General features: G+C 45.4%; 1 protein-coding gene and 1 long non-coding RNA gene across 2 annotated transcripts in view; both read right to left on the minus strand.

Moving 5' to 3' along the window:
• SPINT2 (serine peptidase inhibitor, Kunitz type 2) overlaps nucleotides 1–22,467 on the minus strand; it is a 29,990-nt gene extending 7,523 nt beyond the window's left edge. Inside the window, exon 1 of the mRNA XM_005908247.3 lies at nucleotides 21,929–22,467. Coding sequence (XP_005908309.1) covers nucleotides 21,929–22,034 — 106 coding nt within the window. The 5' untranslated portion in view covers nucleotides 22,035–22,467. The remainder of the gene's footprint in view (nucleotides 1–21,928) is intronic.
• Nucleotides 4–21,922, minus strand: LOC138991784 (uncharacterized). Its single transcript, XR_011467670.1, has 3 exons — nucleotides 20,632–21,922; nucleotides 19,707–19,763; nucleotides 4–17,726 (listed from the first exon to the last, which is right to left on the minus strand). It is a non-coding gene; the product is annotated as an uncharacterized lncRNA (long non-coding RNA).
• Nucleotides 22,468–23,273: the final 806 nt, after the last annotated feature.

Raw genomic sequence — 23,273 nt, forward strand, 5'->3', positions numbered from 1 at the left:
AAACACAACCAGAGACCATGCTTAGCAGGGCAATTCAGGCAAGAGAGAACACGCACAGCCCTGGAGGAAGAGGCCTACAGCTTTTCAGAGCCTTAAGTTCCAGCAGTTCCTCTATAAGCCGTTTCTAAAGTGTCACCATCAGACCTGCTTAGGGATTCCTTCTTTGTGTAGGAAAAAAGGTGTCATCTAACAACAAAGATACCAACTACCCGACTGCACTGAATGTCAGTTGTGTGTTGATACTGGCCCTGCCCCGTTATCAAACACACAACCACCCAGTACAGAAGCTGGACTTCCAGAGGCAAAACACCAGACTGCAGGATCCTTCTGGATATATGCCTGTCTCACCGGGCCAAGGGGAGCTTAGCATGCAAAGGCTAGAGCTGGTGATGTGCGGTCAGGAAGGACACGCACAGCATGGTGCTCTTAGCAACGTAGAAGGACCTTTCCTAACTTTTCCTGTCTACTCTCTGCCAAGACTGGCCACTTGATAGTTGAGTTACCACTAGAGCCTCAGAAAGAAGCTCCCGAATATTAGTTCCCCCCACTGCCAACCAATCCTTCAAAGGCAACTCAGGTCGCTCCTTTCTTCCAGCGTTTATAATGGCTCCTATCTTGGTGGTCTGGGATTACAAGGTGCCTCCAAATCTGGCCCCGCTTTGGTACAAGGGAAACAGAACAAAATTATAAAATTCCAGCCAGATATATTTGTCTACAGAAAGCCTAGAGATCTGCTTGCTCTCTTTTTAAATATTAATTTCTGGCTGAGCTGGGTCTTTGTTGCTGCACACAGGTTTTCTCTAGTTGTGGCAAGCAGGGGTTACTCTCTGGTTGTAAGGCTTAGGCGTCTCATGTCGGGGCTCACAGGGCCGAGAGTGCGGGCTCAGCAGTTATGGTGCATGGGCTTAGCTGGCCCACAACATATGGGATCCTCCTAGGGCAGGGATCGAACCCATGTCCCCAGCGTTGAAAGGCAGATTCTTAACCAGTGGACCACCAGAGAAGTCCCTCTGCTCTCTCTTGAAAAGGGAGAGATAAACAAGTGCTGGAGACAACACCCTTTACTAGAATGACCCTTTCTTCTGGAGAATTGGGAGGGTTGAAAGCAACCTGAAAAGGGAGTCACCCGACCGTGTGGTTCAGTGTCTGCTCTGCACCACCATATCACCGCTTTCTGGGACCACGAGCCTACATCGCCTCTCCCTCCACCATGGTCCCCTACATCTCTCAAGTGAACTGAAGCCGTGTCCGACTCTTTGCAACCCCATGCACTGTAGCCCAGCATGCTCCTCCGTCCATGGGATTTTCCAGGCAAGAGTACTGGAGTGGGTTGCCATTTCCTCCTCCATTCCCGACCCAGGAATCAAACCCAGGTCTTCCACATTATAGGCAGACCCTTTACCATCTGAGCCATCAGGGAAGTTCAAAGCACCAGGGAAATCCTACATCTCTGCCTTCTTGCATAAGGGAATTGCAACCTGCCTCAGGCCCAGCAGAGGGTGATTCATAAACATCTCAAATAAAACCATCCCAGGGCCCAAAACTTGGGTTATATGTCGCCAATGACTCCTCCCTAGTTGTTCTCAGCCTTGCTAGGTTTATCTCACCGAGGGGAAGCCTTTAAAGCAGAGAGAGCAGGATTTGTGCTTCTGCTGCATCTCCCAAAATACGTCACAACAACGGGCAGGAAACCAAACATTCCACAAAACATCTATCTATGGACAAAAAGGCTGGTACTATGCAAAACAAACAAACATCCCCAAGGAACTCCAATAAATCACAGGTACCTAGCAGAGCAGAAAAAGCATACTCTGAAGTAAAAAAAATCTTTTGTTAATGTGCAAGCAACCATCACCGAAATCATCAGCTAAAAAGTACCTTATCTGGACACTTCATATGAATGGAATCATACGATATGCCCAGAAAAGGCAAACCAAGAGAGACAGGAAGTAAGATTAGGTTTGCCTGGTGCTGGGGAGTTGGGGGGTGGGGTGGGGGTGGGGTGGTGGAGAGTGACTGCAAATGGGGATGATGGAAATGTTCTAAAATTGGATTGTGGAGATGGTTGTACAACTCTCAGTGTACCATTGGGTTGTATGCCTGTAACAGCTGATTTTATGGTATGTAAATAATAAATCAGTTTTGTTTGTTGTTTTAAACAGGCCCAGACACCTTTTGTCCATATAACTGCATCAACCAGAACCCTGGGTGTGCACCCGGAACAGGTACTTTTGACAATGTGCCAAAAGTCACAAAACAAACACCATCAACAAGGCCCAGGGAAGACGCAGCAGAAGAGTCCTCTGGTGTATGTTTCTGCCCAACCCACCAGGCTGTCAAAGGCCAGAAGCAGCACTGCTATCAACATGACAAGCTGGAGAGGACCCAGACAGGACGCCCTCTGACCCCAAACTGAAAACGTCAGGGCAGAGGCACTCAACTGCTGCCGAGGTGCGGCAGCTGCCTGTCCAATGCCCTGCCAAGCTGAGAGCCTTGGAGACCACTAACTGCTTGGTGTCCTTGCTTCCCGAGCAGCTGTTAGGTAATGAAAATGGAAGCAGTCTTGTTCAGGCTTCAGAAGCAGGAGAGCAGGCCTCTGATTGACTTCGGACCCTGCCTGGACTACCCGCCTGCTTGCAAAAACACCAACTGTTACCAGCAAGTCAAGAGGCACTTTAGATGAGAGAAGGAGTGGGTCTCGGCCAGCCCCCTGGGGTCCGGAGAATCCTGTGACTCACCAGGTGAAACAAAAAGCATTGTAAAACTTAAAACCAGAGCTACAAGTTTTGCAGGCAAACTGACCAGGATATCAGTTTGCGGCCTGGGATTACAAGTGGGAGCCCCCCAAAACTGCAATTTGCAGCCTCTCAACAAAGTGGATGCACTATCTCCAGGCTGCTGTTAACAAGCGACTTCCCAGAGCTGCTGAAGTCTGAATGCTGGCGGGCCCAATTTGGTGATGGACATACACACTGTTACTCTTCTCTATTGTTTCTATTTCTCTTTTCTTTTAATGACTGTGTAGTAAAATTAAGTTAAATAACCCTTTATTAAATACTGAAATTGTTTATTGTGTGTAACAAATAAAGGTTTAACAAACCCTTCAAATCTAAAACAAAAGCAAAACTTCCAACAGCTTTGGGTATGGTCTTTTAAACAAAAATACCTGAAAAAGGAATTGTATGCTTTAAATGGGTTGACTGTGCAGACTGTGAATTATGGCTCAGTTGAAACAAACACCTGAGGGGGCCGAACGGATCTCGAGGCAGGGTTGCCGGGAACTGTCAGATGCCACAGCAGAGAACACGGCAGGGCGACCACGTATAAAGAGTGGGAATTGGGTGGCTTTTCATAAGCAAGGATGCCGATACTTCTGCCAGATGTTCTGTGCATGTACAGAAGCCTGAGGGTGCATAAAGAGGAGGAGGGAGAAAGCTTATCCAGGGATGGACAGCAGTTACCCTGGTGAAATAAACACTGCCTGGAATCTGGCCTCTTCTTTGCAGGCTCAGGCACTCCTAGTGCCCCAGGGCTGAAGAGGCGCAGGGATGCTGATCTCGCTAACAAAGCACACTGAGGAAACTGAGAAAATAACCGTCCAGCAGGGTGGATGTGTGCCAACACACCACCTCGGAAAGCCAGCTGACATGGAGCAGATCACTTGGCGTCTGAGTAAGGCAGTTTTCTGGAGGATTCCTATGAAGATCCACTCTACTGGGATCTACCAGGCAGACTAGAGGCTCTCAGGAGATGGCTCAGGATGCGCTTCCGTCAAGACAGCGTGGTCAAGGTCTGCGTCTGAACACTTACTTTTCTGACTGCCACCACGAACCGATGCCGCTTCCTGACTGGAACGCTCTTTCTGTAGATGTGACGGTTCCTTCGTTACAAACTTTGTGGGACTGAGAGGCCATTCTGTCTCAGCTGCTCACATCTGCTGTCAATGATCACACACTGATCTCACGGTTTAAATTTTGGAAGCAGCCTTATTTTCAGGTTCCTTGTGTGGGGTAGGAGGGGATGGGGGTAGCTTCTTTTTTGTCCCAGGGAATTTAGAAATGTCTGTTTAAGAGAAGCTCAGTGGGTAGAGAATTTGCCTGCAGTGCAGAAGACCTGGGTTTGATCCCTGGGTCCAGAAGATCTCCTGGAGAAGGCAATGGCTACCCACTCCAGTATTCTTGCCTGGAAAATCCCATGGATAGACAAGCCTGGTGGGCTGCAGTCCACGGGGTCATAAAGAGTCAGGCACGACTGAACGACTAACACACACACCTGCTGCACTAAAAACAGCATATATGGAAAGACATAATGTTGACAATTGCTGAAGGTGAGTGATGGTCTATGGGAGCTCCTAAACCTGCTCCCACTACTTTGTGTACACTTGGAAATTCCTGTAATAAAAACAGAAAGAAGCTAATCTCTTTTTAAAATAAATTTGACCGAGTAAAAGAGCTCTAAGTAGCAGATTAGTTGGCCAAAGCTAGGTTCAACCAAGATGAAATTTAACCACACAACTACTGTGTCAAGACAGAGTACCTTCTGTGAGGAGGGAGGCTCCTTGTCAAATGGAGAAGAGTCCATTTTGTTGCATGCCTTTCCTAACTAAATTGCTTTTCAGCTTCTACAATACACAGTTTTACTCTCTAGGCTTAAGGAAATGATCTTATGAAAAAGGAGGTTGTTTTTGTTTGGTTGGTTGGTTTTGTTTCAAAGGAGAGAATGTTCCTTTAGGAAACACAGGTCACATGTTCTTCACCTCACTCCAAATCACATCGATGCATTCTCTCTTCTGTTGTACAAAGAGCCGGAAATACTTTAGTATGTAAGATGACTTCCATGACTTATCACCTTCCTTAGAAAAAGCTTCCAAAAAGTCAGAATACTATCTTTGGTAGACTCAGCTTAAAATCAAAATGCAGAGCATGGATTATTTCTTGACACCCCATTTCACTGCCTTCACTAAGCTAGATGCTGGGCACATTATGTGCACTATTTCTAACAGTCATGATAAAAACTGTGACTCATGCAGTAACACCCACCTCCCTTTACAAATGAGAACACTCTGAGCAGGTTAACCTAAGCCAGCAGCAGAGCTGGATCTGAAATCAAACTGATCTGATCAGACAGCTCAGGCACAAACTTAAGGACCCCTTCGATGGAAAGAAAGAAAAAGCCACTGTAGTGACAGGCAGTGGGAAAAACATGAAACTGAAGTTGCCTAAAAGCCAAAACATTCCTCAAGGCTTCATCACAACTGGAGGGTTCACCAAGGCCAGGCCTTCTGCTAGGTCTTTTTATGGTCACAGTGACAGGGTCACTGATAGCACCATACCAAAGAACTGCCCCAGGCCGAGGGGACTTGGCTGGACAATTTTCGGGAAGTTATTCCTTAATAACTGTTATTGTTAAGAGATGACATTTTGGTCTCAGAATAGTTTTGGAAAACAATCATGAAAAACGTGTTTCAAGTCCTATTTCAATGCTCAAAAATGTTAGTGCAAAATTAAATACGTTCTGTTAAGTTTTCAAAATGGAGGAAAAAATAGAGGGTAAAAAAGAAGAAAAAAAAACAGGGGGAAAAGCTGAGGGGCGCCAAATTTGGATACATTTGCTTCAGAATATGTAAAAATGGGAAACAGTAATACTGTCTTGGAAAAGCATCAAAAATGGTTAAAGTCACACATTATCTGAAATATGAATCTAAATTACAAAACCCTGGCAGGCATTTTGAACATTAGCTGTTACAAAATTGCCAAACAGACAGGTCTTTGTCATAGAAAACAGGTTTTTCTGGTTCTGAAGTCACTTGAGCTTTAACCAAAATAGCGAGCCAATGGCTTAGACGTGCTCTACTTCACTCTACGTGCTAGAATGACCTGCTACTACCTTCTAACAAGGACATCACAGACATTTTAAGCTCCCAGGCACTACTAACCCAACCTAATTTTACAGGCCTCAGAAGATGATATCCAATCACTCTTCAGAAATGCACAATTACAGCTGTCCCTACTCAAAAGTTTAATATATTTCAAATATTTTGAAAACTACAGAAAATGTCACAACACTGGTATACCGCATTCTCAGCTTTATGAAATTCTAACATTTTAAGGACCAAAACATGACAGAGCTGAAACCCTTGGTGCACCCCCTCACTTCAATCCCACTTGTTCTGTCTCCCCTAAATTAACAACCACTGTGAACTTAGCATTTTCTTTTATTCATGTTTTTTATACCCATTCAGAGTCAGTTTACTTACAAAACAAGAAAAAACAACTCTCCTGGGACTCTAGTCCTTGATAAGCTTTTAACTCCTGTGGGCGCTATACACTGAAAAACACCAACTTACTGCCTCACTGTTTCCTAATAAGAAAACCCTGGATCAAAAAAAAGAAAGCTCTGGATCATCTCACAAGCTCAGACCCACTCATGAAATGGTCCTTCTCTTCCCCGGATCTGTTTTCTCTACAGCAAAACGTCAATAAACTTTTTTAAGAAGGGCCAAATAGTAAATACAGCCAGAATAGTGTGAAATCAGGCAAAACAATGGAAAAAATTATGACTGTTCCATGACCTTTAAGATAAACAAACAAACAAACCAACCTGTGGGTTATAAATGCATAGGATAAAAAATAACAAAATAATATTTATTTAGTTCACTGTAAGTTAAAACATTAGAAACTTGAGAACTGAAGTGTTAATTTTCTTTGTAAATAAGTAACTCACCAAGGGGCTTCCCTTGTGAGACCTGGGTTCAATCCCTGCATTGGGAAGATCCCCTGGAGAAGGGAAAGGCTACCCACTCCAGTATTCTGGCCTGGACAGTCCGTGGGGTCGCAAAGAGTTGGACACAACTGAGCAAGCAAAGAAACAAGCAAACTCACCAAGAGTAGTGTGAATAGTACTTGCAAAGGTCTTTAGTCATGTACGTACTGATATGAAGCCAGTTTCTTTTCAGTTCACCTGAGAGTAAGTGTCATACCTCTCTCTAGGTTTGGGTCAGCCTCTAACCTTTTATCCTTTGCTCTATCAATGCCATGAAACTGCTCTGAGAGCTGCCTGGCATTCTGTCCAAGGTTCGGCCAGCATTACTTCCACATACAGAACACCATCCTTTTTTGTCACAACTATTCTCTTCACGTCTGTGAGCTCCTCTGGCTGCACACCGGTCTTGAACGGCAGCAGTACCCACTCCCACAGCTGGCTCATCCTCTGATCACTCCATTTATGCTCAACTGGAATTTCACTTCCAGCATTATCACTTTTCTTCTTTGCTATACTTTGGTCTATTTTGGCCCAATTTCCTCTATCGACCAATCATTTTTGTAAACTGTCGCATTTTCTGTGGAGCAAGGAGATAACTCCATGCTTTGCTGTGTAGGAACTGAATAACACATGTGCAGTGACCAGGTACCACGCACGTGTGTCCATGCAAACCAAGGACTGCCTTTATCTCAAGCTTCACGGGTCACACAGTCTAACTAGTCAACTCTGTCATTACAGCGTGGAAGCAGCCTAAGGTAACATGTAAATAAGTGACCATGACTGGCATTCCAATAAAAATTGATTTCATATAATTTTTATGCCTTAAAATATTCTTGTGATCTTTTTCAACTATTAAAGGACTTCCCTCTTGATCCAGTAGTTAAGAATCTGCTTGCCAATGCAGGCTACATGGGTTTGGTCCTGTGCTGCGGCAACTACTGAAGCCCGAGGACCCCTGAACCTGTGCTCCTCAACAGAGAAAGCCCAAGTGCCACAAGGAAGAGCCGGCACAGCCCCCACCACCAAAAAAAGAGCAGAAGCCAGACTTAGTGTGCAGGCTGTATGCATGCAGTCACCATGAGCTGGAGTTTGCCAATCAGCTCTTTAGAGAGTGTTTATAAAAACACCTTGCTCAGATTTTCCACATTTACCCCTCCCCCCCGTCATGTCACAGAACTCAGCAAATCCTGTATGTGTGGTCAGAAGCTATCACATAGACTCCCAGGGCTCACATTTCTTATGACAACACACCCTTTCATCACTAAAAGCAGCTCTACTCGTTTCATGAAAGCCACTTAGAATTCAAAGGATAATGGCCAACAGGAAATGATTTGCTACAGTAATACTCGGACATGTGAAAATATTACTTTTACACCAAAAAAAATAGAAGACAGAATACACTTCACTCCTCAGTACCAAAAAGCAAACTAGGAAGAATCCATTAATTTGACTTCAAAGAACAGGGACAACTATTAGCATACCCACCAAGGGCTTGCTACCCACAAACCTACATTAGCTGAAAATTCACCACTGAATTTTCATGAACACCCTGTTCAGGCTGGTGAAGTAAGTTGTGAGACATCCACACATACTACATATATGCTGGTATAGAACTAGGGAGACAAAAGCAAAAGAATGGTTTACATGCAATATTATGATTTTTTTTTAACTTTTAATTTAGATATGTGTGTGAATATACCTTTAGGGAAAGGAGACTAAAGGAGGCAGAAGCTTTTCCAGTTTTTTTCTTTTTTTTCATCTGTATGTTTTAGGATAATTTGAGCAGTTGTGTGAATGCACAACTTATTTTCTTTCAGAGTTTTATCTGGATAGTGGATTACAGTTACCCCTTCTGTTTGCTTAAATTGTTACATTTTTCATGGTAACGAAATGAACATACTAAATAAATTCCCCAGTATCTTGAGAATAGTAATCAACTAACTGCAGATGGTGATTGCAGCCATGAAATTAAAAGACGCTTACTCCTTGGAAGGAAAGTTATGACCAACCTAGATAGCATATTCAAAAGCAGAGACATTACTTTGCCAACAAAGGTCCGTCTAGTCAAGGCTATGGTTTTTCAAGTGGTCATGTATGGATGTGAGAGTTGGACTGTGAAGAAAGCTGAGTGCCGAAGAATTGATGCTTTTGAACTGTGGTGTTGGAGAAGACTCTTGAGAGTCCCTTGGACTGCAAGGAGATCCAACCAGTCCATTCTGAAGGAGATCAGTCCTGGGTGTTCATTCGAAGGACTGATGCTAAAGCTGAAACTCCAGTACTTTGGCCACCTCATGTGAAGAGTTGACTCATTGGAAAAGACCCTGATGCTGGGAGGGATTGGGGGCAGGAGGAGAAGGGGACGACAGAGAATGAGATGGCTGGATGGCATCACTGACTCGATGGACATGAATTTGAGTGAACTCCGGGAGTTGGTGATGTACAGGGAGGCCTGGCATGCTGCGATTCATGGGGTCAAAAAGAGTTGGACACAACTGAGCGACTGAACTGACGGATTGACCCTTCCCTGGTAGCTCAGCTGGTAAAGAATCCATCTGCAATGCAGGAGACCTCGGTTCAATTCCTGGGTTGGAAAAATCCCCTGGAGAAGGGATAGGCTACTCACTCCAGTATTCTTGGGCTTCCCTGGTGGCTCAGATGGTAAAGAATACATCTGCAATGCGGGAGACCTGGATTCTATCCCTAGGTTGGGAAGATCTCCAGGAGGAGGGCATGGTAACCCACCCTAGTAGACTTACCTGGAGAATCTCTATGGACAGAGGAGCCTGGCAGGCTACACAGTCCATGAGGTCATAAAGAGTCAGACACGACAGAGTGACTAAGCACACCAGTGTTTGGTTATGGGGCTTCCAGGTGGCACTAGTGGTAAAGAACCCACCTGCCAACGCAGGAGATGTAAGATCATCCCCTGGAGGAGGAAATGGTAACCCACTCCAGTATTCTTGCCTGGAAAATCCCATGGACAGAGGAGCTTGGAGGGCTACAGTCCATGGGGTCACTGAGTTGGACATGACTGAAGCAAATTAACACAAATTAGCACACAGTGTTTGGTTAATAGCTCATCTATGTAAATGGGGTGATCATACAATTTATCCTCCGATCAAGACACTTTTCAGAGTGAAAAGAGGTGTTCTTAACAGCCACCCTGGGAAGTACTGTGGCATAAGTTGGAACCCTCTAAGGTAAACTGAGCTGAGTAGCCAGCCTACATAGAAGGGAAGGTAGCCCCTGACCTCCAGGGGTTTACGATTAAGTTAGAGCCACAAGACTGGCTTGGACAGAAGAAGGAAAAAAAGAAAACCACACAAGGTGAACTACTACAATCACACCCTAAATTCAAAGCACTTGTAAGCCACACAGGGCACAAAGGAAATGAGGAAAAGCTCTGGTATCGGGAAGTGACACAATAAGGAAAGTCATTTGGCCAAAGTGCAGGGGACAGATTAGAAGACAGGGCCCACAGGAAGCTGTCCTGGTGAGGGACCAGTGTGTGTCGGAGCCCCTGGCTGCCTCTTACTTGCCCACTGTTTGGGGTTAGGGGTGGGGGTGGGGGCAGCTTTCCTAACCTCCCTGTACATGTATTTCCTCATTCATAATAAGGAAACAATAATACAAACAACAAAAATTTGTAAACCCCTCAATAAAGCTGGAAAATGCATAAATGCAGCATTCTTCAATTCAGCAAGCCCTGTATTCTCTGATTTAGGTCATGCTAATTAAAAAAATTTTTTTTTTCAGAGGCTTCTAAATCAGACTCTTGGGAGGCTTGATAAAGCAAAGCTCTGATTACAGACCAATCATATCTGTGACATAATTAGAAATATGTATTTGGTCTCTCCCCACCCCATGTTCCTGATAGAGAGCTCCTAAAACCCTTGGAATGTCTTGAGTGCCATATCATGTTCTATTCTAATATTCGGTTTTCTGACACAAGAACTAAAACCCCAGCAATCTCTGGAGTGGCACAATCATCTTACTGAATGCCAGTGAGATGACTAGTGGCTGGGGGTGCCCTGGAAAGTTTCAGGAACTTCAGGATAGAGGTTAAAAAAAATCCTATCATTTTGCCTTTTGAAAAGGCAAAATGATAGGATACTGAAAGAGGAACTCCCCAGGTCAGTAGGTGCCCAATATGCTACTGGAGATCAGTGGAGAAATAACTCCAGAAAGAATGAAGGGATGGAGCGAAAGCAAAAAGAATACCCAGCTGTGGATGTGACTGGTGATAGAAGCAAGGTCCGATGCTGTAAAGAGCAATATTGCATAGGAACCTGGAATGTCAGGTCCATGAATCAAGGCAAATTGGAAGTGGTCAAACAAGAGATGGCAAGGGTGAATGTCGACATTCTACGAATCAGCGAACTGAAATGGACTGGAATGGGTGAATTTAACTCAGATGACCATTATATCTACTACTGCGGGCAGGAATACCTCAGAAGAAATGGAGTAGCCATCATGGTCAACAAAAGAGTCCGAAATGCAGTACTTGGATGCAATCTCAAAAACGACAGAATGATCTCTGTTCGTTTCCAAGGCAAACCATTCAATATCACAGTAATCCAAGTCTATGCCCCAACCAGTAATGCTGAAGAAGCTGAAGCTGAACGGTTCTATGAAGACCTACAAGACCTTTTAGAACTAACACCCAAAAAAGATGTCCTTTTCACTATAGGGGACTGGAATGCAAAAGTAGGAAGTCAAGAAACACCTGGAGTAACAGGCAAATTTGGCCTTGGAATACGGAATGAAGCAGGGCAAAGACTAATAAAGTTTTGCCAAGAAAATGCACCGGTCATAACAAACACCCTCTTCCAACAACACAAGAGAAGACTCTATACATGGACATCACCGGATGGTCAACACTGAAATCAGATTGATTATATTCTTTGCAGCCAAAGATGGAGAAGCTCTATACAGTCAGCAAAAACAAGACCAGAAGCTGACTGTGGCTCAGACCATGAACTCCTTATTGCCAAATTCAGACTTAAATTGAAGAAAGTAGGGAAAACCACTAGGTCATTCAGGTATGACCTAAATCAAATCCCTTATGATTATACAATGGAAGTGAGAAATAGATTTAAGGGCCTAGATCTGATAGATAGAGTGCCTGATGAACTATGGAATGAGGTTCGTGACATGGTACAGGAGACAGGGATCAAGACCATCCCCATGGAAAAGAAATGCAAAAAAGCAAAATGGCTGTCTGGGGAGGCCTTACAAATAGCTGTGAAAAGAAGAGAAGCAAAAAGCAAAGGAGAAAAGGAAAGATATAAACATCTGAATGCAGAGTTCCAAAGAAAAGCAAGAAGAGATAAGAAAGCCTTCTTCAGCGATCAATGCAAAGAAATAGAGGAAAACAACAGAATGGGAAAGACTAGAGATCTCTTCAAGAAAATTAGAGATACCAAAGGAACATTTCATGTAAAGATGGGCTCAATAAAGGACAGAAATGGTATGGACCTAACAGAAGCAGAATATTAAGAGATGAAAAAAAAAAAAAAAAAAGAAGAGATGGCAAGTATACACAGAAGAACTGTACAAAAAAGATCTTCATGACCCAGATAATCACAATGGTGTGATCACTCACCTAGAGCCAGACATCCTGGAATGTGAAGTCAAGTGGGCCTTAGAAAGCATCACTACGAACAAAGCTAGTGGAGGTGATAGAATTCCAGTTGAGCTATTCCAAATCCTGAAAGATGATGCTGTGAAAGTGCTGCGCTCAATATGCCAGCAAATTTGGAAAACTCAGCAGTGGCCACAGGACTGGAAAAGGTCAGTTTTCATTCCAATCCCAAAGAAAGGCAATGCCAAAGAATGCTCAAACTACCACACAATTGCACTCATTTCACACGCTAGTAAAGTAATGCTTAAAATTCTCCAAGCCAGGCTTCAGCAATATGTGAACCGTGAACTTCCTGATGTTCAAGCTGGTTTTAGAAAAGGCAGAGGAACCAGAGATCAAATTGCCAACATCTGCTGGATCATGGAAAAAGCAAGAGAGATCCAGAAAAAAAAGGCTTTCTTGACTATGCCAAAGCCTTTGACTATGTGGATCACAATAAACTATGGAAAACTCTGAAAGAGACGGAAATACCAGACCACCTGATCTGCCTCTTGAGAAACCTGTATGCAGGTCAGGAAGCAACAGTTAGAACTGGACATGGAACAACAGACTGGTTCCAAATAGGAAAAGGAGTACATCAAGGCTGTATATTGTCACCCTGTTTATTTAACTTATATGCAGAGCACATCATGAGAAATGCTGGACTGGAAGAAACACAAGCTGGAATCAAGATTGCCGGGAGAAATATCAATAACCTCAGATATGCAGATGACACCACCCTTATGGCAGAAAGTGAAGGGGAACTAAAAAGCCTCTTGATGAAAGTGAAAGTGGAGAGTGAAAAAGTTGGCTTAAAGCTCAACATTCAGAAAACGAAGTTCATGGCATCTGGTCCCATCACTTCATGGGAAATAGATGCGGAAACAGTGTCAGATTTTATTTTGGGGGGCTCCAAAATCACTGCAGATGGTGACTGCAGCCATGAAATTAAAAGACACTTACTCCTTGGAAGGAAAGTTATGACCAACCTAGATAGCATATTCAAAAGCAGAGACGTTACTTTGCCAACAAAGGTCCGTCTAGTCAAGGCTATGGTTTTTCCTGTGGTCATGTATGGATGTGAGAGTTGGACTGTGAAGAAGGCTGAGTGCCGAAGAATTGATGCTTTTGCACTGTGGTGTTGGAGAAGACTCTTGAGAGTCCCTTGGACTGCAAGGAGATCCAACCAGTCCATTCTGAAGGAGATCAGCCCTGGGATTTCTTTGGAAGGAATGATGCTAAAGCTGAAACTCCAGTACTTTGGCCACCTCATGTGAAGAGTTGACTCATTGGAAAAGACTCTGATGCTGGGAGGGATTTGGGGCAAGAGGAGAAGGGGACAACAGAGGATGAGGTGGCTGGATGGCATCACTGACTCAATGGACATGAGTCTGAGTGAACTCCGGGAGTTGGTGATGGACAGGGAGGCCTGGCGTGCTGCGATTCATGGGGTTGCAAAGAGTCGGACACGACTGAGCGACTGATCTGATCTGATCTGATCAGGATAGAGGCTGGGGGAATTCCCTGGCACTCTAGTGGTGAGGGCTCCACACTTTCACTGCAGTGGGCCTGGGTTCAATCTCTGATTGGGGAACTAAGATCCCACAAGGTATATGGCACAGCACCCTGACCCCAAAAAAGGATGGGGACTGGGTGCCAGAAAAACCCAGCCTAGATTAAAGGGTTGGAACTTTCAGCCCCACCCCCTATTCTCCAGGGAGTCTCAGTTACTAATCAATCATGCCTACATGATGAAGCTTCAGTAAAATATCCCAACAGGTGGTAAACACAGCCACATGCCAGAAGGGTGGCTCACCCCAAACTCCATAAGGACAGAAGCTTGTACACTGGGGGACCCTTCCAGACCTCTGTCTTCACCTGGCTACTCATTTGTATCCTTTATAATAAACTGGTAAACGTGTTTCTCTGAGTTCTGTGGACTATTCTAGCAAACTGGATCTGAGAGGGTCATGGGAACCCTTGAACATTTCAAGTTGGTGAAACTGACAGATGACAACCTTGGGCTCTGACTGGCATCTGAAGGGAGAGGGGCAGTCTTGTGAGACTGAGTCCTTAACCTGCAGGATCTGTGCTCACTTCCAGCAGCCTCAGAATTGAGTTAAATTGCCAGACACCCGTTCTGAGTCTGCTGAGAATTGCCTGATGTGGAAAAACCCACACATCTTGTATCAGAAATATTTTCTGTAGTAGACAGGAGAGTGTTCTCTTTAAAATCCCTTCAAGATTAAGGCGAAAGCTGAGAATGTTAGCAAGAGAACCAACTTAAGGACATTATAAATATAACTCAGCCCCAGTTGAAGGCCTCTCTGTGTGACTAATACCCATTCTAGATCTAGTTAATATAAAAATGTTTTTTGACAGGTTTGTTAGCAGTTAGCAGTTTGTTTTTACTGTTGTGAAATGCACCATGTATTAGAGGCTATCTTGCAATGGCTTGTCTGGGAAAGGGCATTTGCTCAATGTAACCTGAATTCACTGGTGAGTAATAAAGCAGAGATTCCACTGGCTTTCCCTCCATCTGTCCCACTGAGATAAATTCTGTGGGCTTGCAGGTGCATCTCTTAAAAACGACTCAAATGGAAGGGACTTTTTTTGACACTGGGACCAATCATTAAGAGTGTTGTAAAAATTAAAGGCATTTTTTACTCCATTATAAATGCTTAAAACATTTGGCACAAAGCTTTGAATAAGTAGTGTATTTTTATGAAGGCCAGACTGGTGGTGACTGACAGGACAGAGAGGATACGGAAAATCAAAGTACAAACTCCAGTCAGTGAGTTGATCAAAGCAATCCAACCATCACTCTTTCCCTTTGTTTTTCTGCTGTGCAACCACCTGGCATGCCTGCCTGAAGGTATAAAATTCCTTATTTTCACCTCCAGTAAAGTCCCGCAATACTATAAATATCGGGAGATTAAGAGGTCGGAGAGAAGAAAATAAGAAAAACTATGAGTTGGTTACCTATTTTGACTTCAAGTTATCTTTTCACCAAGGAATGAGAGACTCACATTCTGTGTGAGTGAAGAGGTACTAAACACTAGGGAGGCAGATATTCACCCCTGCTTTAATTCTGCTGGGCCAAATCTCAAAGCTGACATTTATTTCACAATCAGTCTTATTTCAAGGTGATCTATAAATCCACCTGTTTTGGTTAGCTGGATAGGCTCTACATACTTGAGGACTTCTGCGTCTAGTACAGAAAGCTATTGCCACCCATGCCTTCCTCTAGGTTTGGGGGCCTGGAAGTCGTCATTGTTAGGATAAGTAATTCAGAAACTTTAAAGTGACCGCCAGGTATTTACGAGGGGAGAACATTTACAATGACATACCCAACTTACATTGTAAAACTCATAAAATCTTGTTTTAGATATCAAATCTTGGCAGTTTAGATATAAAATATTTAGATATAAAGGTTTACATTCCATAAACCATCATCACAATGCCAGCCACCACTCCTACCCTCTGTCACCTCATATTCATCACTCAAGCAAGACTATAAATTCTACCCTTACCTAAATCTGTAACTAGAATTACAGGGGTCAACCTGAATAATTTGAAACAGTAGTTTCAAAGTCTTTCATGGACTTTGAACTGTTAATTCACGGGGTTCTTAACTTTTTTAAAACCTGGGACCATTTTTCAGAAACTGATTATAGCTAATGGGCTGTCTACCTAGAACAATGTTTCCTGACCTTTTTTTCCATTATCACCCCCCACCCCCGGAGACTTTTTAGACATTTTCCCTAATCACCCCACTAACACCACAGACATATATGTAGGCCTTTAAAGGTCAAAACCTATTATACTATATATTATTCCACCCCACTTCCCGAACATGTCCTAGATTCTAAATGACTGGCCCTGGAATAAACACAAAGAATCACAGGCTTCTGAAGCCAGGGACCGAGGAGCCCACTGGTGAGATCCATGTCAAACTCTCGCCTCATTTCTAAAATGGCTTCCTAGTAACGAACAATGTGCTTCAGATAAACTTCCCAGTAACTTTAACTTCAAAGTGCCTGGGCCTCAGCATCCCTTCATTAGAGTTTTCAAAACTATATTGTCAGAAACCAGTGAAACAATATTTGTGACCAGTATCAAAAAAGGAGGTCCATAATCCATACAGGAATGCTTCTGTGGTCATTTGTGAACTCCTTATTAGTCAGTGACCAATGGGCCATGAAAGCTTCCTGGGGTTAATTAAGTCACTTCAGTGTGACCCCTTCAGGGTTCTCTCCTGCCTCACATGAATCACAGGCTACCTCATCCCTTATTCGGCCTGTCAGCCTCAGGACATGGTAAACAGAGGTTTGGCTGCCTGGCCAACTACATGAAGACAAGCCTGAGTGTTGCGAATGACTCAGGAGACAGGTATAATGAGGAACAGGTCACAGGCTGGCTTTCTCTATTACAGGCTGACTTCTCAAATGCCAACCAGTGCAAGGGACCACTTTCCCTCAGTGGGCCTGAAGGCAACCCCTCAATGTTCTTTAAGTATTGTCAACATTTCAGCCTCAAAGGCCATGTTTTTAGCACTAAACACACCAAACCTTACCTTCCTTTTCTTCTCTTTTTAGTAGTATAGTTCTTTACTATGTTTCAGGTTTATAGCCAAGTGACTGTTTTTCAGATTCTTGTCCATTGTAGGTTATTACACGATACTGAATATCTTCAATACCAACAGTTCCCTGGGCTATCCAGTAGGTCCTTGCTGTTTATTTTATACATAATAATGCGTATCTGTTAATCCCCAATTCCTAATTTATCTTTCCTCCCTACCTACTTTTCTTTATAGTACTCATTACCAAGTATCTATTCATGGTTTATTTATTGTATTATCTTCCTCTCATTACCATGTAACTGTCATGGATTGGGGGTGGGGGGTTGTCATCTGTTTCATTCAGTGCTTTGTTTCCAGGGCCTAAAACTGTGCCTGGTACTTGGTGGGTGTCTGTGTTGAATAAATCAGTTAATAAATATTTCAAACTGTCCTGGAACCAACCTATCTTACCTGAAAATAGAACGAGCGCTTCTATGAAGGATGAAAATAGTGTAAGATGCCACTTTGGAGACCTCTCAGCTGATCACCAACACCAGCTGCAATTTCACTCTTACCTCTCATCCTCTTTTTGACTACCCAGTTTACAACTATCCATGGGGGTGAGGAGAAGAGAAATGAGTGGTGATTAATATGCTTATTGGAGATTTACTGGAAAGTTCACTCTTTCAGTCAAAGTTCCGGAGAAACTAATTAATTCAAGAAGTTGATGCAAATGGAAGATCACGGACTCTCCTGGTGGTCCAGTAGTTAAGAATCCACCTGCCAATGCAGAGGACACGAGTTCAATCCTTGGTCCAGGAAGATCCTATATGCCATGGAGCAACAAAGTCCCCATACTCTAGAGCCCGTGCTCTGCAACAAGAGAAACCACGGCAATGAGAAGCCCCCAACTGCCACAACTAGAGAAAGCTGGGGCCCAACAGCAAAGACCCAGTGCAACCAAACATAAATAATAAAATAAAATACACAGAAGATCACTTCAAAGTGCACTGGAGGCTTTCACATGAATGCTGCCACACTTGTCTCCAGTGGAAATTCCCAAGAACAATCAACAAAGGGCTATGAGCCAAGGAACCATTAACACAAGTTCTCTTGTATAAGTTACTGGCAGTAAGAACTATATTTAACTAACCACTCCCAAAAGGAATTTTTGAGGTTCTATTCTGAAAAGGAATATATTATTTGCCCTTGTATTGATCAAAATGATATATCTGTGGGCACTCCAAGTACCAGGACTTACCATGCAGGAAGAGATAAAAATCATGCACATTTGTGGCCACCTGTTAAAGGGTGTTCCCTGAGAATAACAACACACATACACACACTGCACTGTACAATTTATAAACTATTATGTTTTATCTACCTTTATTTACTAAATGGGGCATATTCTTAACGTGGGAGTCACAACTCAAACGCTCAGAGATACAGAGGGCAGGCCAAGTGAATAAACACTGACAGACAGCAGTCTATGTCCTTCCCAGAAGAAGTACTTGGCACTACCCCAGGGTGCTATGTGGGAACACTGTGCCAGATCTTCATATTTTTTAGGCCCAGCCCCAAATCAGAATATTTCATTAAAAAATTCTCAATTCTAGAATCAAGTCACATAAAGCCTGTCTGAGGCCTCCTGGGAACAGCCAGTTTGGTGGGGTTTTTTAAAATTTTTTATTTTAAAATATTTTTGCCTGTGCCACATGGAACGTGGGATCTTAGTTTCCCAGCTGGGAATTGAACCCCAGACCCTGCATGGGAAGTGTGGGGTCTTAACCACTAGACCACCAGGGAAGTCTCAACAGCCAGTTTATTATCTGTGTGCTTCCATGGCAGACTGGCTCTCTCCCTGGATGCTACAAACACCCGGAGATGTATCAGCTGTCCCCCATCTCCATCTGCAGAGGTGTGCCTCCAAATGCCCACTACATTCCATACCCCTTCCTATCTGCCCTCTACCACCCAGTGCCTCACCAACACTGTCCGTCTCGACACCACGTGACTCTCCTACCACTTGCTTATCACCACACCAGCCCCAGACTCCCGAGTTACCCTTCATCCCCATGCATCCTGTTTTGTTGCCATCTCCCTTCCCTCAGCTCCTGGAGTCTCTGATACTTACGAGCCTATCTTCAGCAAAACCTCTCATTCCCTCAATCTCTTCTCTGAACAGTCTTACTCTAACTGAACCCAACTCACTCCTGAAGAGATAGCTTCTCTTGTGCCCTTGCAAGGGGGCACTGCTTCTATATCATTCTCCCTCCACCCTCAACACCCCAGTTATGAATCTGGTCATTAGAGTAAATCATACCCCACCCTGTGTGTCATTTGCTGACCCAGCTCACCCCCGCCCCCCGCCTTGTTTCTCCGTTGATTTTAGCTCCCTGTCATTCCCACTGTGGCTCTTACCACCATTCTTGGTGATTTCTGTATCCAGATAGGTGCCCCTCCAACCATCCTGGCCTCTTGGTTCCTAGACTTCCTCTCCTCCAATGATCTTGTCCTCCCCACAGCCGCTCCCCTAGACCCTTCCGAACCTCAGCTTCAAGGGTCTCCCTCAGTGCCGAGTGTAGTTTATCTTCCTAGTTCATTCTTTTCAAAACCTCAGGTCCAATAACTCACTGGTCCTACCACCTTTCCACTACCCCTCAGCCCCCTCATATCTTCACGTAGATTGTTCCTTGACCAACCATTATGATCACCCTCTTACACACTTCCCCTCCCTCCATTATATTCATCTGGAGGTACCTGTGCAGTTGTGTGTGTCTGGAGAAACACCTCACTCTTAGTGGATGACTTTGCTTCCTGAGAAAAATCAAAGCAATCAGAAGGTGGGCAGAGGAATAAAAACTACTTCTTGTCTCTAAATAAGCTGTTGATTCAGCTCTCATACAAACAGAACTTCAGATAAGCAAGGGCATTAGTTTACCCAGCCAGATAGAAATACTACTGAAAGGTCAGGAGGTCCAGCCAGCTACAGCAGCTGGGAAAACCATGGGAACAAGCAGAAAAGGTCTCTGTAGCCAGACCCAGCTTTGTCAATTACTAATGTGTGGCCTTAGGCAAGATCTGTATCTTCACCGCCACACCAAGTTGTTTCAAGGATTAAATAATGCATAAGTGCTCAAAGTAAGCAATAGATGTTAGCCCCAAACTCAGTTTTGACAAAAATCCCAGGCCAGGTAACTGGAAGGTATGGGTTTCCTTGACGACTCAGATGGTAAAAGAATCTAGCTAGCCTACAATGCAATAGCCCCGGGTTTGATCCCTGGGTTGGAAAGATCCCATGGAGAAGGGAATGGCTATCCACTCCAGTATCCTTGCCTGGAGAATTCCACATACTGAGGAGTATATCTAAAAAAAGTCTAGAAGAAAAGTCTAATAAATTCTAGTTCAGAGCACAAGAATGATCAACAATTGAATTCCTAATTCCCTGGAGCTGAGTCTCTCCCCACAGGCCCTCAACTCACTTTTTCCTCTCTGCCTTGGGCATAGGGAAAATAACAGTCTTCAGAAGTCACCACAGGTGATGACTTGGTGTACAAACACCAATGCTACAAACACCAATGCTTTCTCTTTCCATCCCAAATGCTGGCCTGTAAAGTCACCTGATTCCTGTCTGTTCCCCACTTGGCCTCCTCTTCCAATCTCCCACCGCCCCCCTCCAACACACCGCTACTCCAGTCGCAATGGCAGTCTTTTCCTCAAATACCACCAAGCTCATTCCAGCCTCAAGGCCTCTGTACTCCACTGCTTCCAACTGGACAATCATCCCTAAGGCCTCTGTGTCACTGCGACTTGTTCCTTCTTCACATAGAGCTCAGCTGTCACTGTCCTCAGGGAGACCTCCCCTGAGAACATGAGTTAAAGTGGCCCCCATCATCCCTGTTTGTCTGCTTCTTCCTGTTCAATTACGTCTTAGTAATTTAATACTGCAGTAAGTACTCTTTATTTAAATGCTTACTCCCTGTCTCTGTCTATCCCACTAGAGTATCAGCTCTCTAAGTGCAAGGACATGGCTTGTCTGAGTCACAAATGGTATCCCAGATCCCAGCACTGCCCCCTGACACACAGCAGGGGCTCAGGAAGTTTTGCTGAATCAACGAATTCTTCTTTCAGGAGGATTATTTTCAAAATCTGCTTGTATTTATCTGAGGAAGTAAGGTTAAACCAACACTTGTTCAAAAAGATCTTTCAGGCCGAACTTCCGCAGAGTTCAGACGTTTAAATTGGGTCTTACCCTCCACCAACCTCTAAGGACGGATTCAAGCCCACCTTCTCAATGCCAATATTCTTAAGCCAAGAGGCGCTCCATCCCCGCCCCTTGCACCCCGTGCAAGTTTTCCCTCCCAACATATTTGCTTTTCTTTTCCTTTGAATATCACTGAGAAGCACCTTTGTTCTGGGAGGCGCTCTAATGCAACTGAACCCAGAAAGATTTCTCAGGAGGCTGCGGTCCAATATCCAAAAACATAGGGTGCAGGCTTCTTCCCAGAGGCTAAAAGGCCAACAGGTCCCCTAACCCAAGCCCTGTCCTCTGGGGCTGGCCCCCCAACCGCGGGCTTTCGTGGGCGTTTTTTTTGCTGGCAGGAAGAGGCTGGTCTTCGGTTCGGTCCCTCACCTCCTTCCTGCCACAGGAAAGGCCACTGCCACTCCTTCTGGGTGAACAGCCCTAAGCCAGTCTCCTCCCTCCTCTACAGGAAACTTTTCCCAGCCCGGGCTCTGCCACCCGCCCTCGCTCCCGGGGGCTCCCGAATCTCTCAAGGTTCAATCCAGCCGGGCTGGCTCCACTACACCCGCCTAAGCTTCACCCAGTCGCCCCCAAACTTCCTCCCTCGCCAATTCCCCCTGCTCGGACCTCGCTCCGGCCCTCCTCGTTCCCCAACTTAGCCCCTCCACCTTGCCCCTAACGCCCCGCCTTCGGCCTCTCGACCCTCCACAACCCCCAGGACACCCGCCCGGGTCCTCACCGTGGACGCCACGTTCTTCGTCGGCCGCCTCAGCCCCGGAGAGGAGCAGCGATGCCAGCAGGGCGAGGAGCACCCCGCACCGCCTCGGCTCAGAGAGCTGCGCCATGACGGACTCCGCCCGGCAGCCCAGGGGAGAGGCCTCGAGCCTCTGGTCGTTGGGGTCTCGCGAGCAGGTGCGGGAAGACCCTCGCCGCGCAGGCGCACTGGAGCGCCTTGCGTTCAGGTGCGGGCGCTCGTAGGGGTCTGCGGGGCGCGCCTCTGCCCTCGCCACACGGGAAATCTCCAGGAAGCCCTTTTCTCAGTCCTTCGGTGTGCGGATACTCTGCCTCCTGTGCCCACGATGATTTTCTCTGCTCCTCACTCGCCCCGGACTCCCTCTACCCTTCAGAACCCCACCACACCCCCAGACCCTCGGTGGGCGCCAGAGGTAATGGCGCCCGCCTCGAAGCAGCTGTCGAAGGTGGAAGGCTAGGTAGGGGGCGGGACGCACCTGGTGAGGCGGGACGCGTAGAGCGCAGGCGCAGGGAGTCTGCACCTGCGCGGCCGTGCTCCTCCCTAGGCGCACCTGGACCCGCCCCTGGCGCTGAGGTAAGGGCGGGGCTTATGTTGGCTCCGCCCCGCGTGATGCCTAGCCTGGGGCGGTACGCGCAGGGGTGAGCCTTAGGGCTCTTGCTGCCCGTGGACGTCGGCTTATTGACGGTGTATGAGCACCTTCGCTCTTGAACTTGGCCTCTGGGAAATGAGGGTGCAGGCCTGCTCTTACTGGACACCTGTGGGGTTTTTGCCTAGCTTGCTTCAGCCTTCCGATGAGGGCAAGGGATTTCTTCTTTCTAAATTACAACGTTCACTAAGTGTCTCCCCAGTGTTGACCAGTCCCCGCATCACCAGACGAACAGAGCAGCAGAGTGATGACAGAAGCACGTGACAAAGTGATTATGGAGGAGACGGGGCAAACACAGGCTGAATGATCAGGGGCTGCGTGGTGGAAGACCTGGGAGCCCAGACAGGTTCCCCGTTCAGTCTGAGTGAGGGCCAGAGAGGGCTCTCAGAGGAGACTATAGACCCATGAATGAACAAGAGCCCCAGACTCTGCCTTCGCGTTTCCAGTACTGAGATGAAGACAGATAATTAACCAGAGACAGATAGGTGTCAAGGGAGTGTTGGGGAAGCACAGGCAGAGTAATCAGACCTGAAAGGAGGGAAACCCAAAGGAGGCACCTGACCAGCTTAGGGGCCATGGGAGGGCTTCCTGAAAGAGGCATGTGTGAGCTGGATCTCAGGAGAATGGAATAGGGCAAGCATAGGAGTAGAGGACAGCTGATGAATAATTAAAATAAATATATTA

The sequence above is a fragment of the Bos mutus genome, chromosome 18 (genome assembly GCF_027580195.1).
Source record: "Bos mutus isolate GX-2022 chromosome 18, NWIPB_WYAK_1.1, whole genome shotgun sequence".
In the NCBI taxonomy this organism is placed as follows: Eukaryota; Metazoa; Chordata; class Mammalia; order Artiodactyla; family Bovidae; genus Bos; species Bos mutus.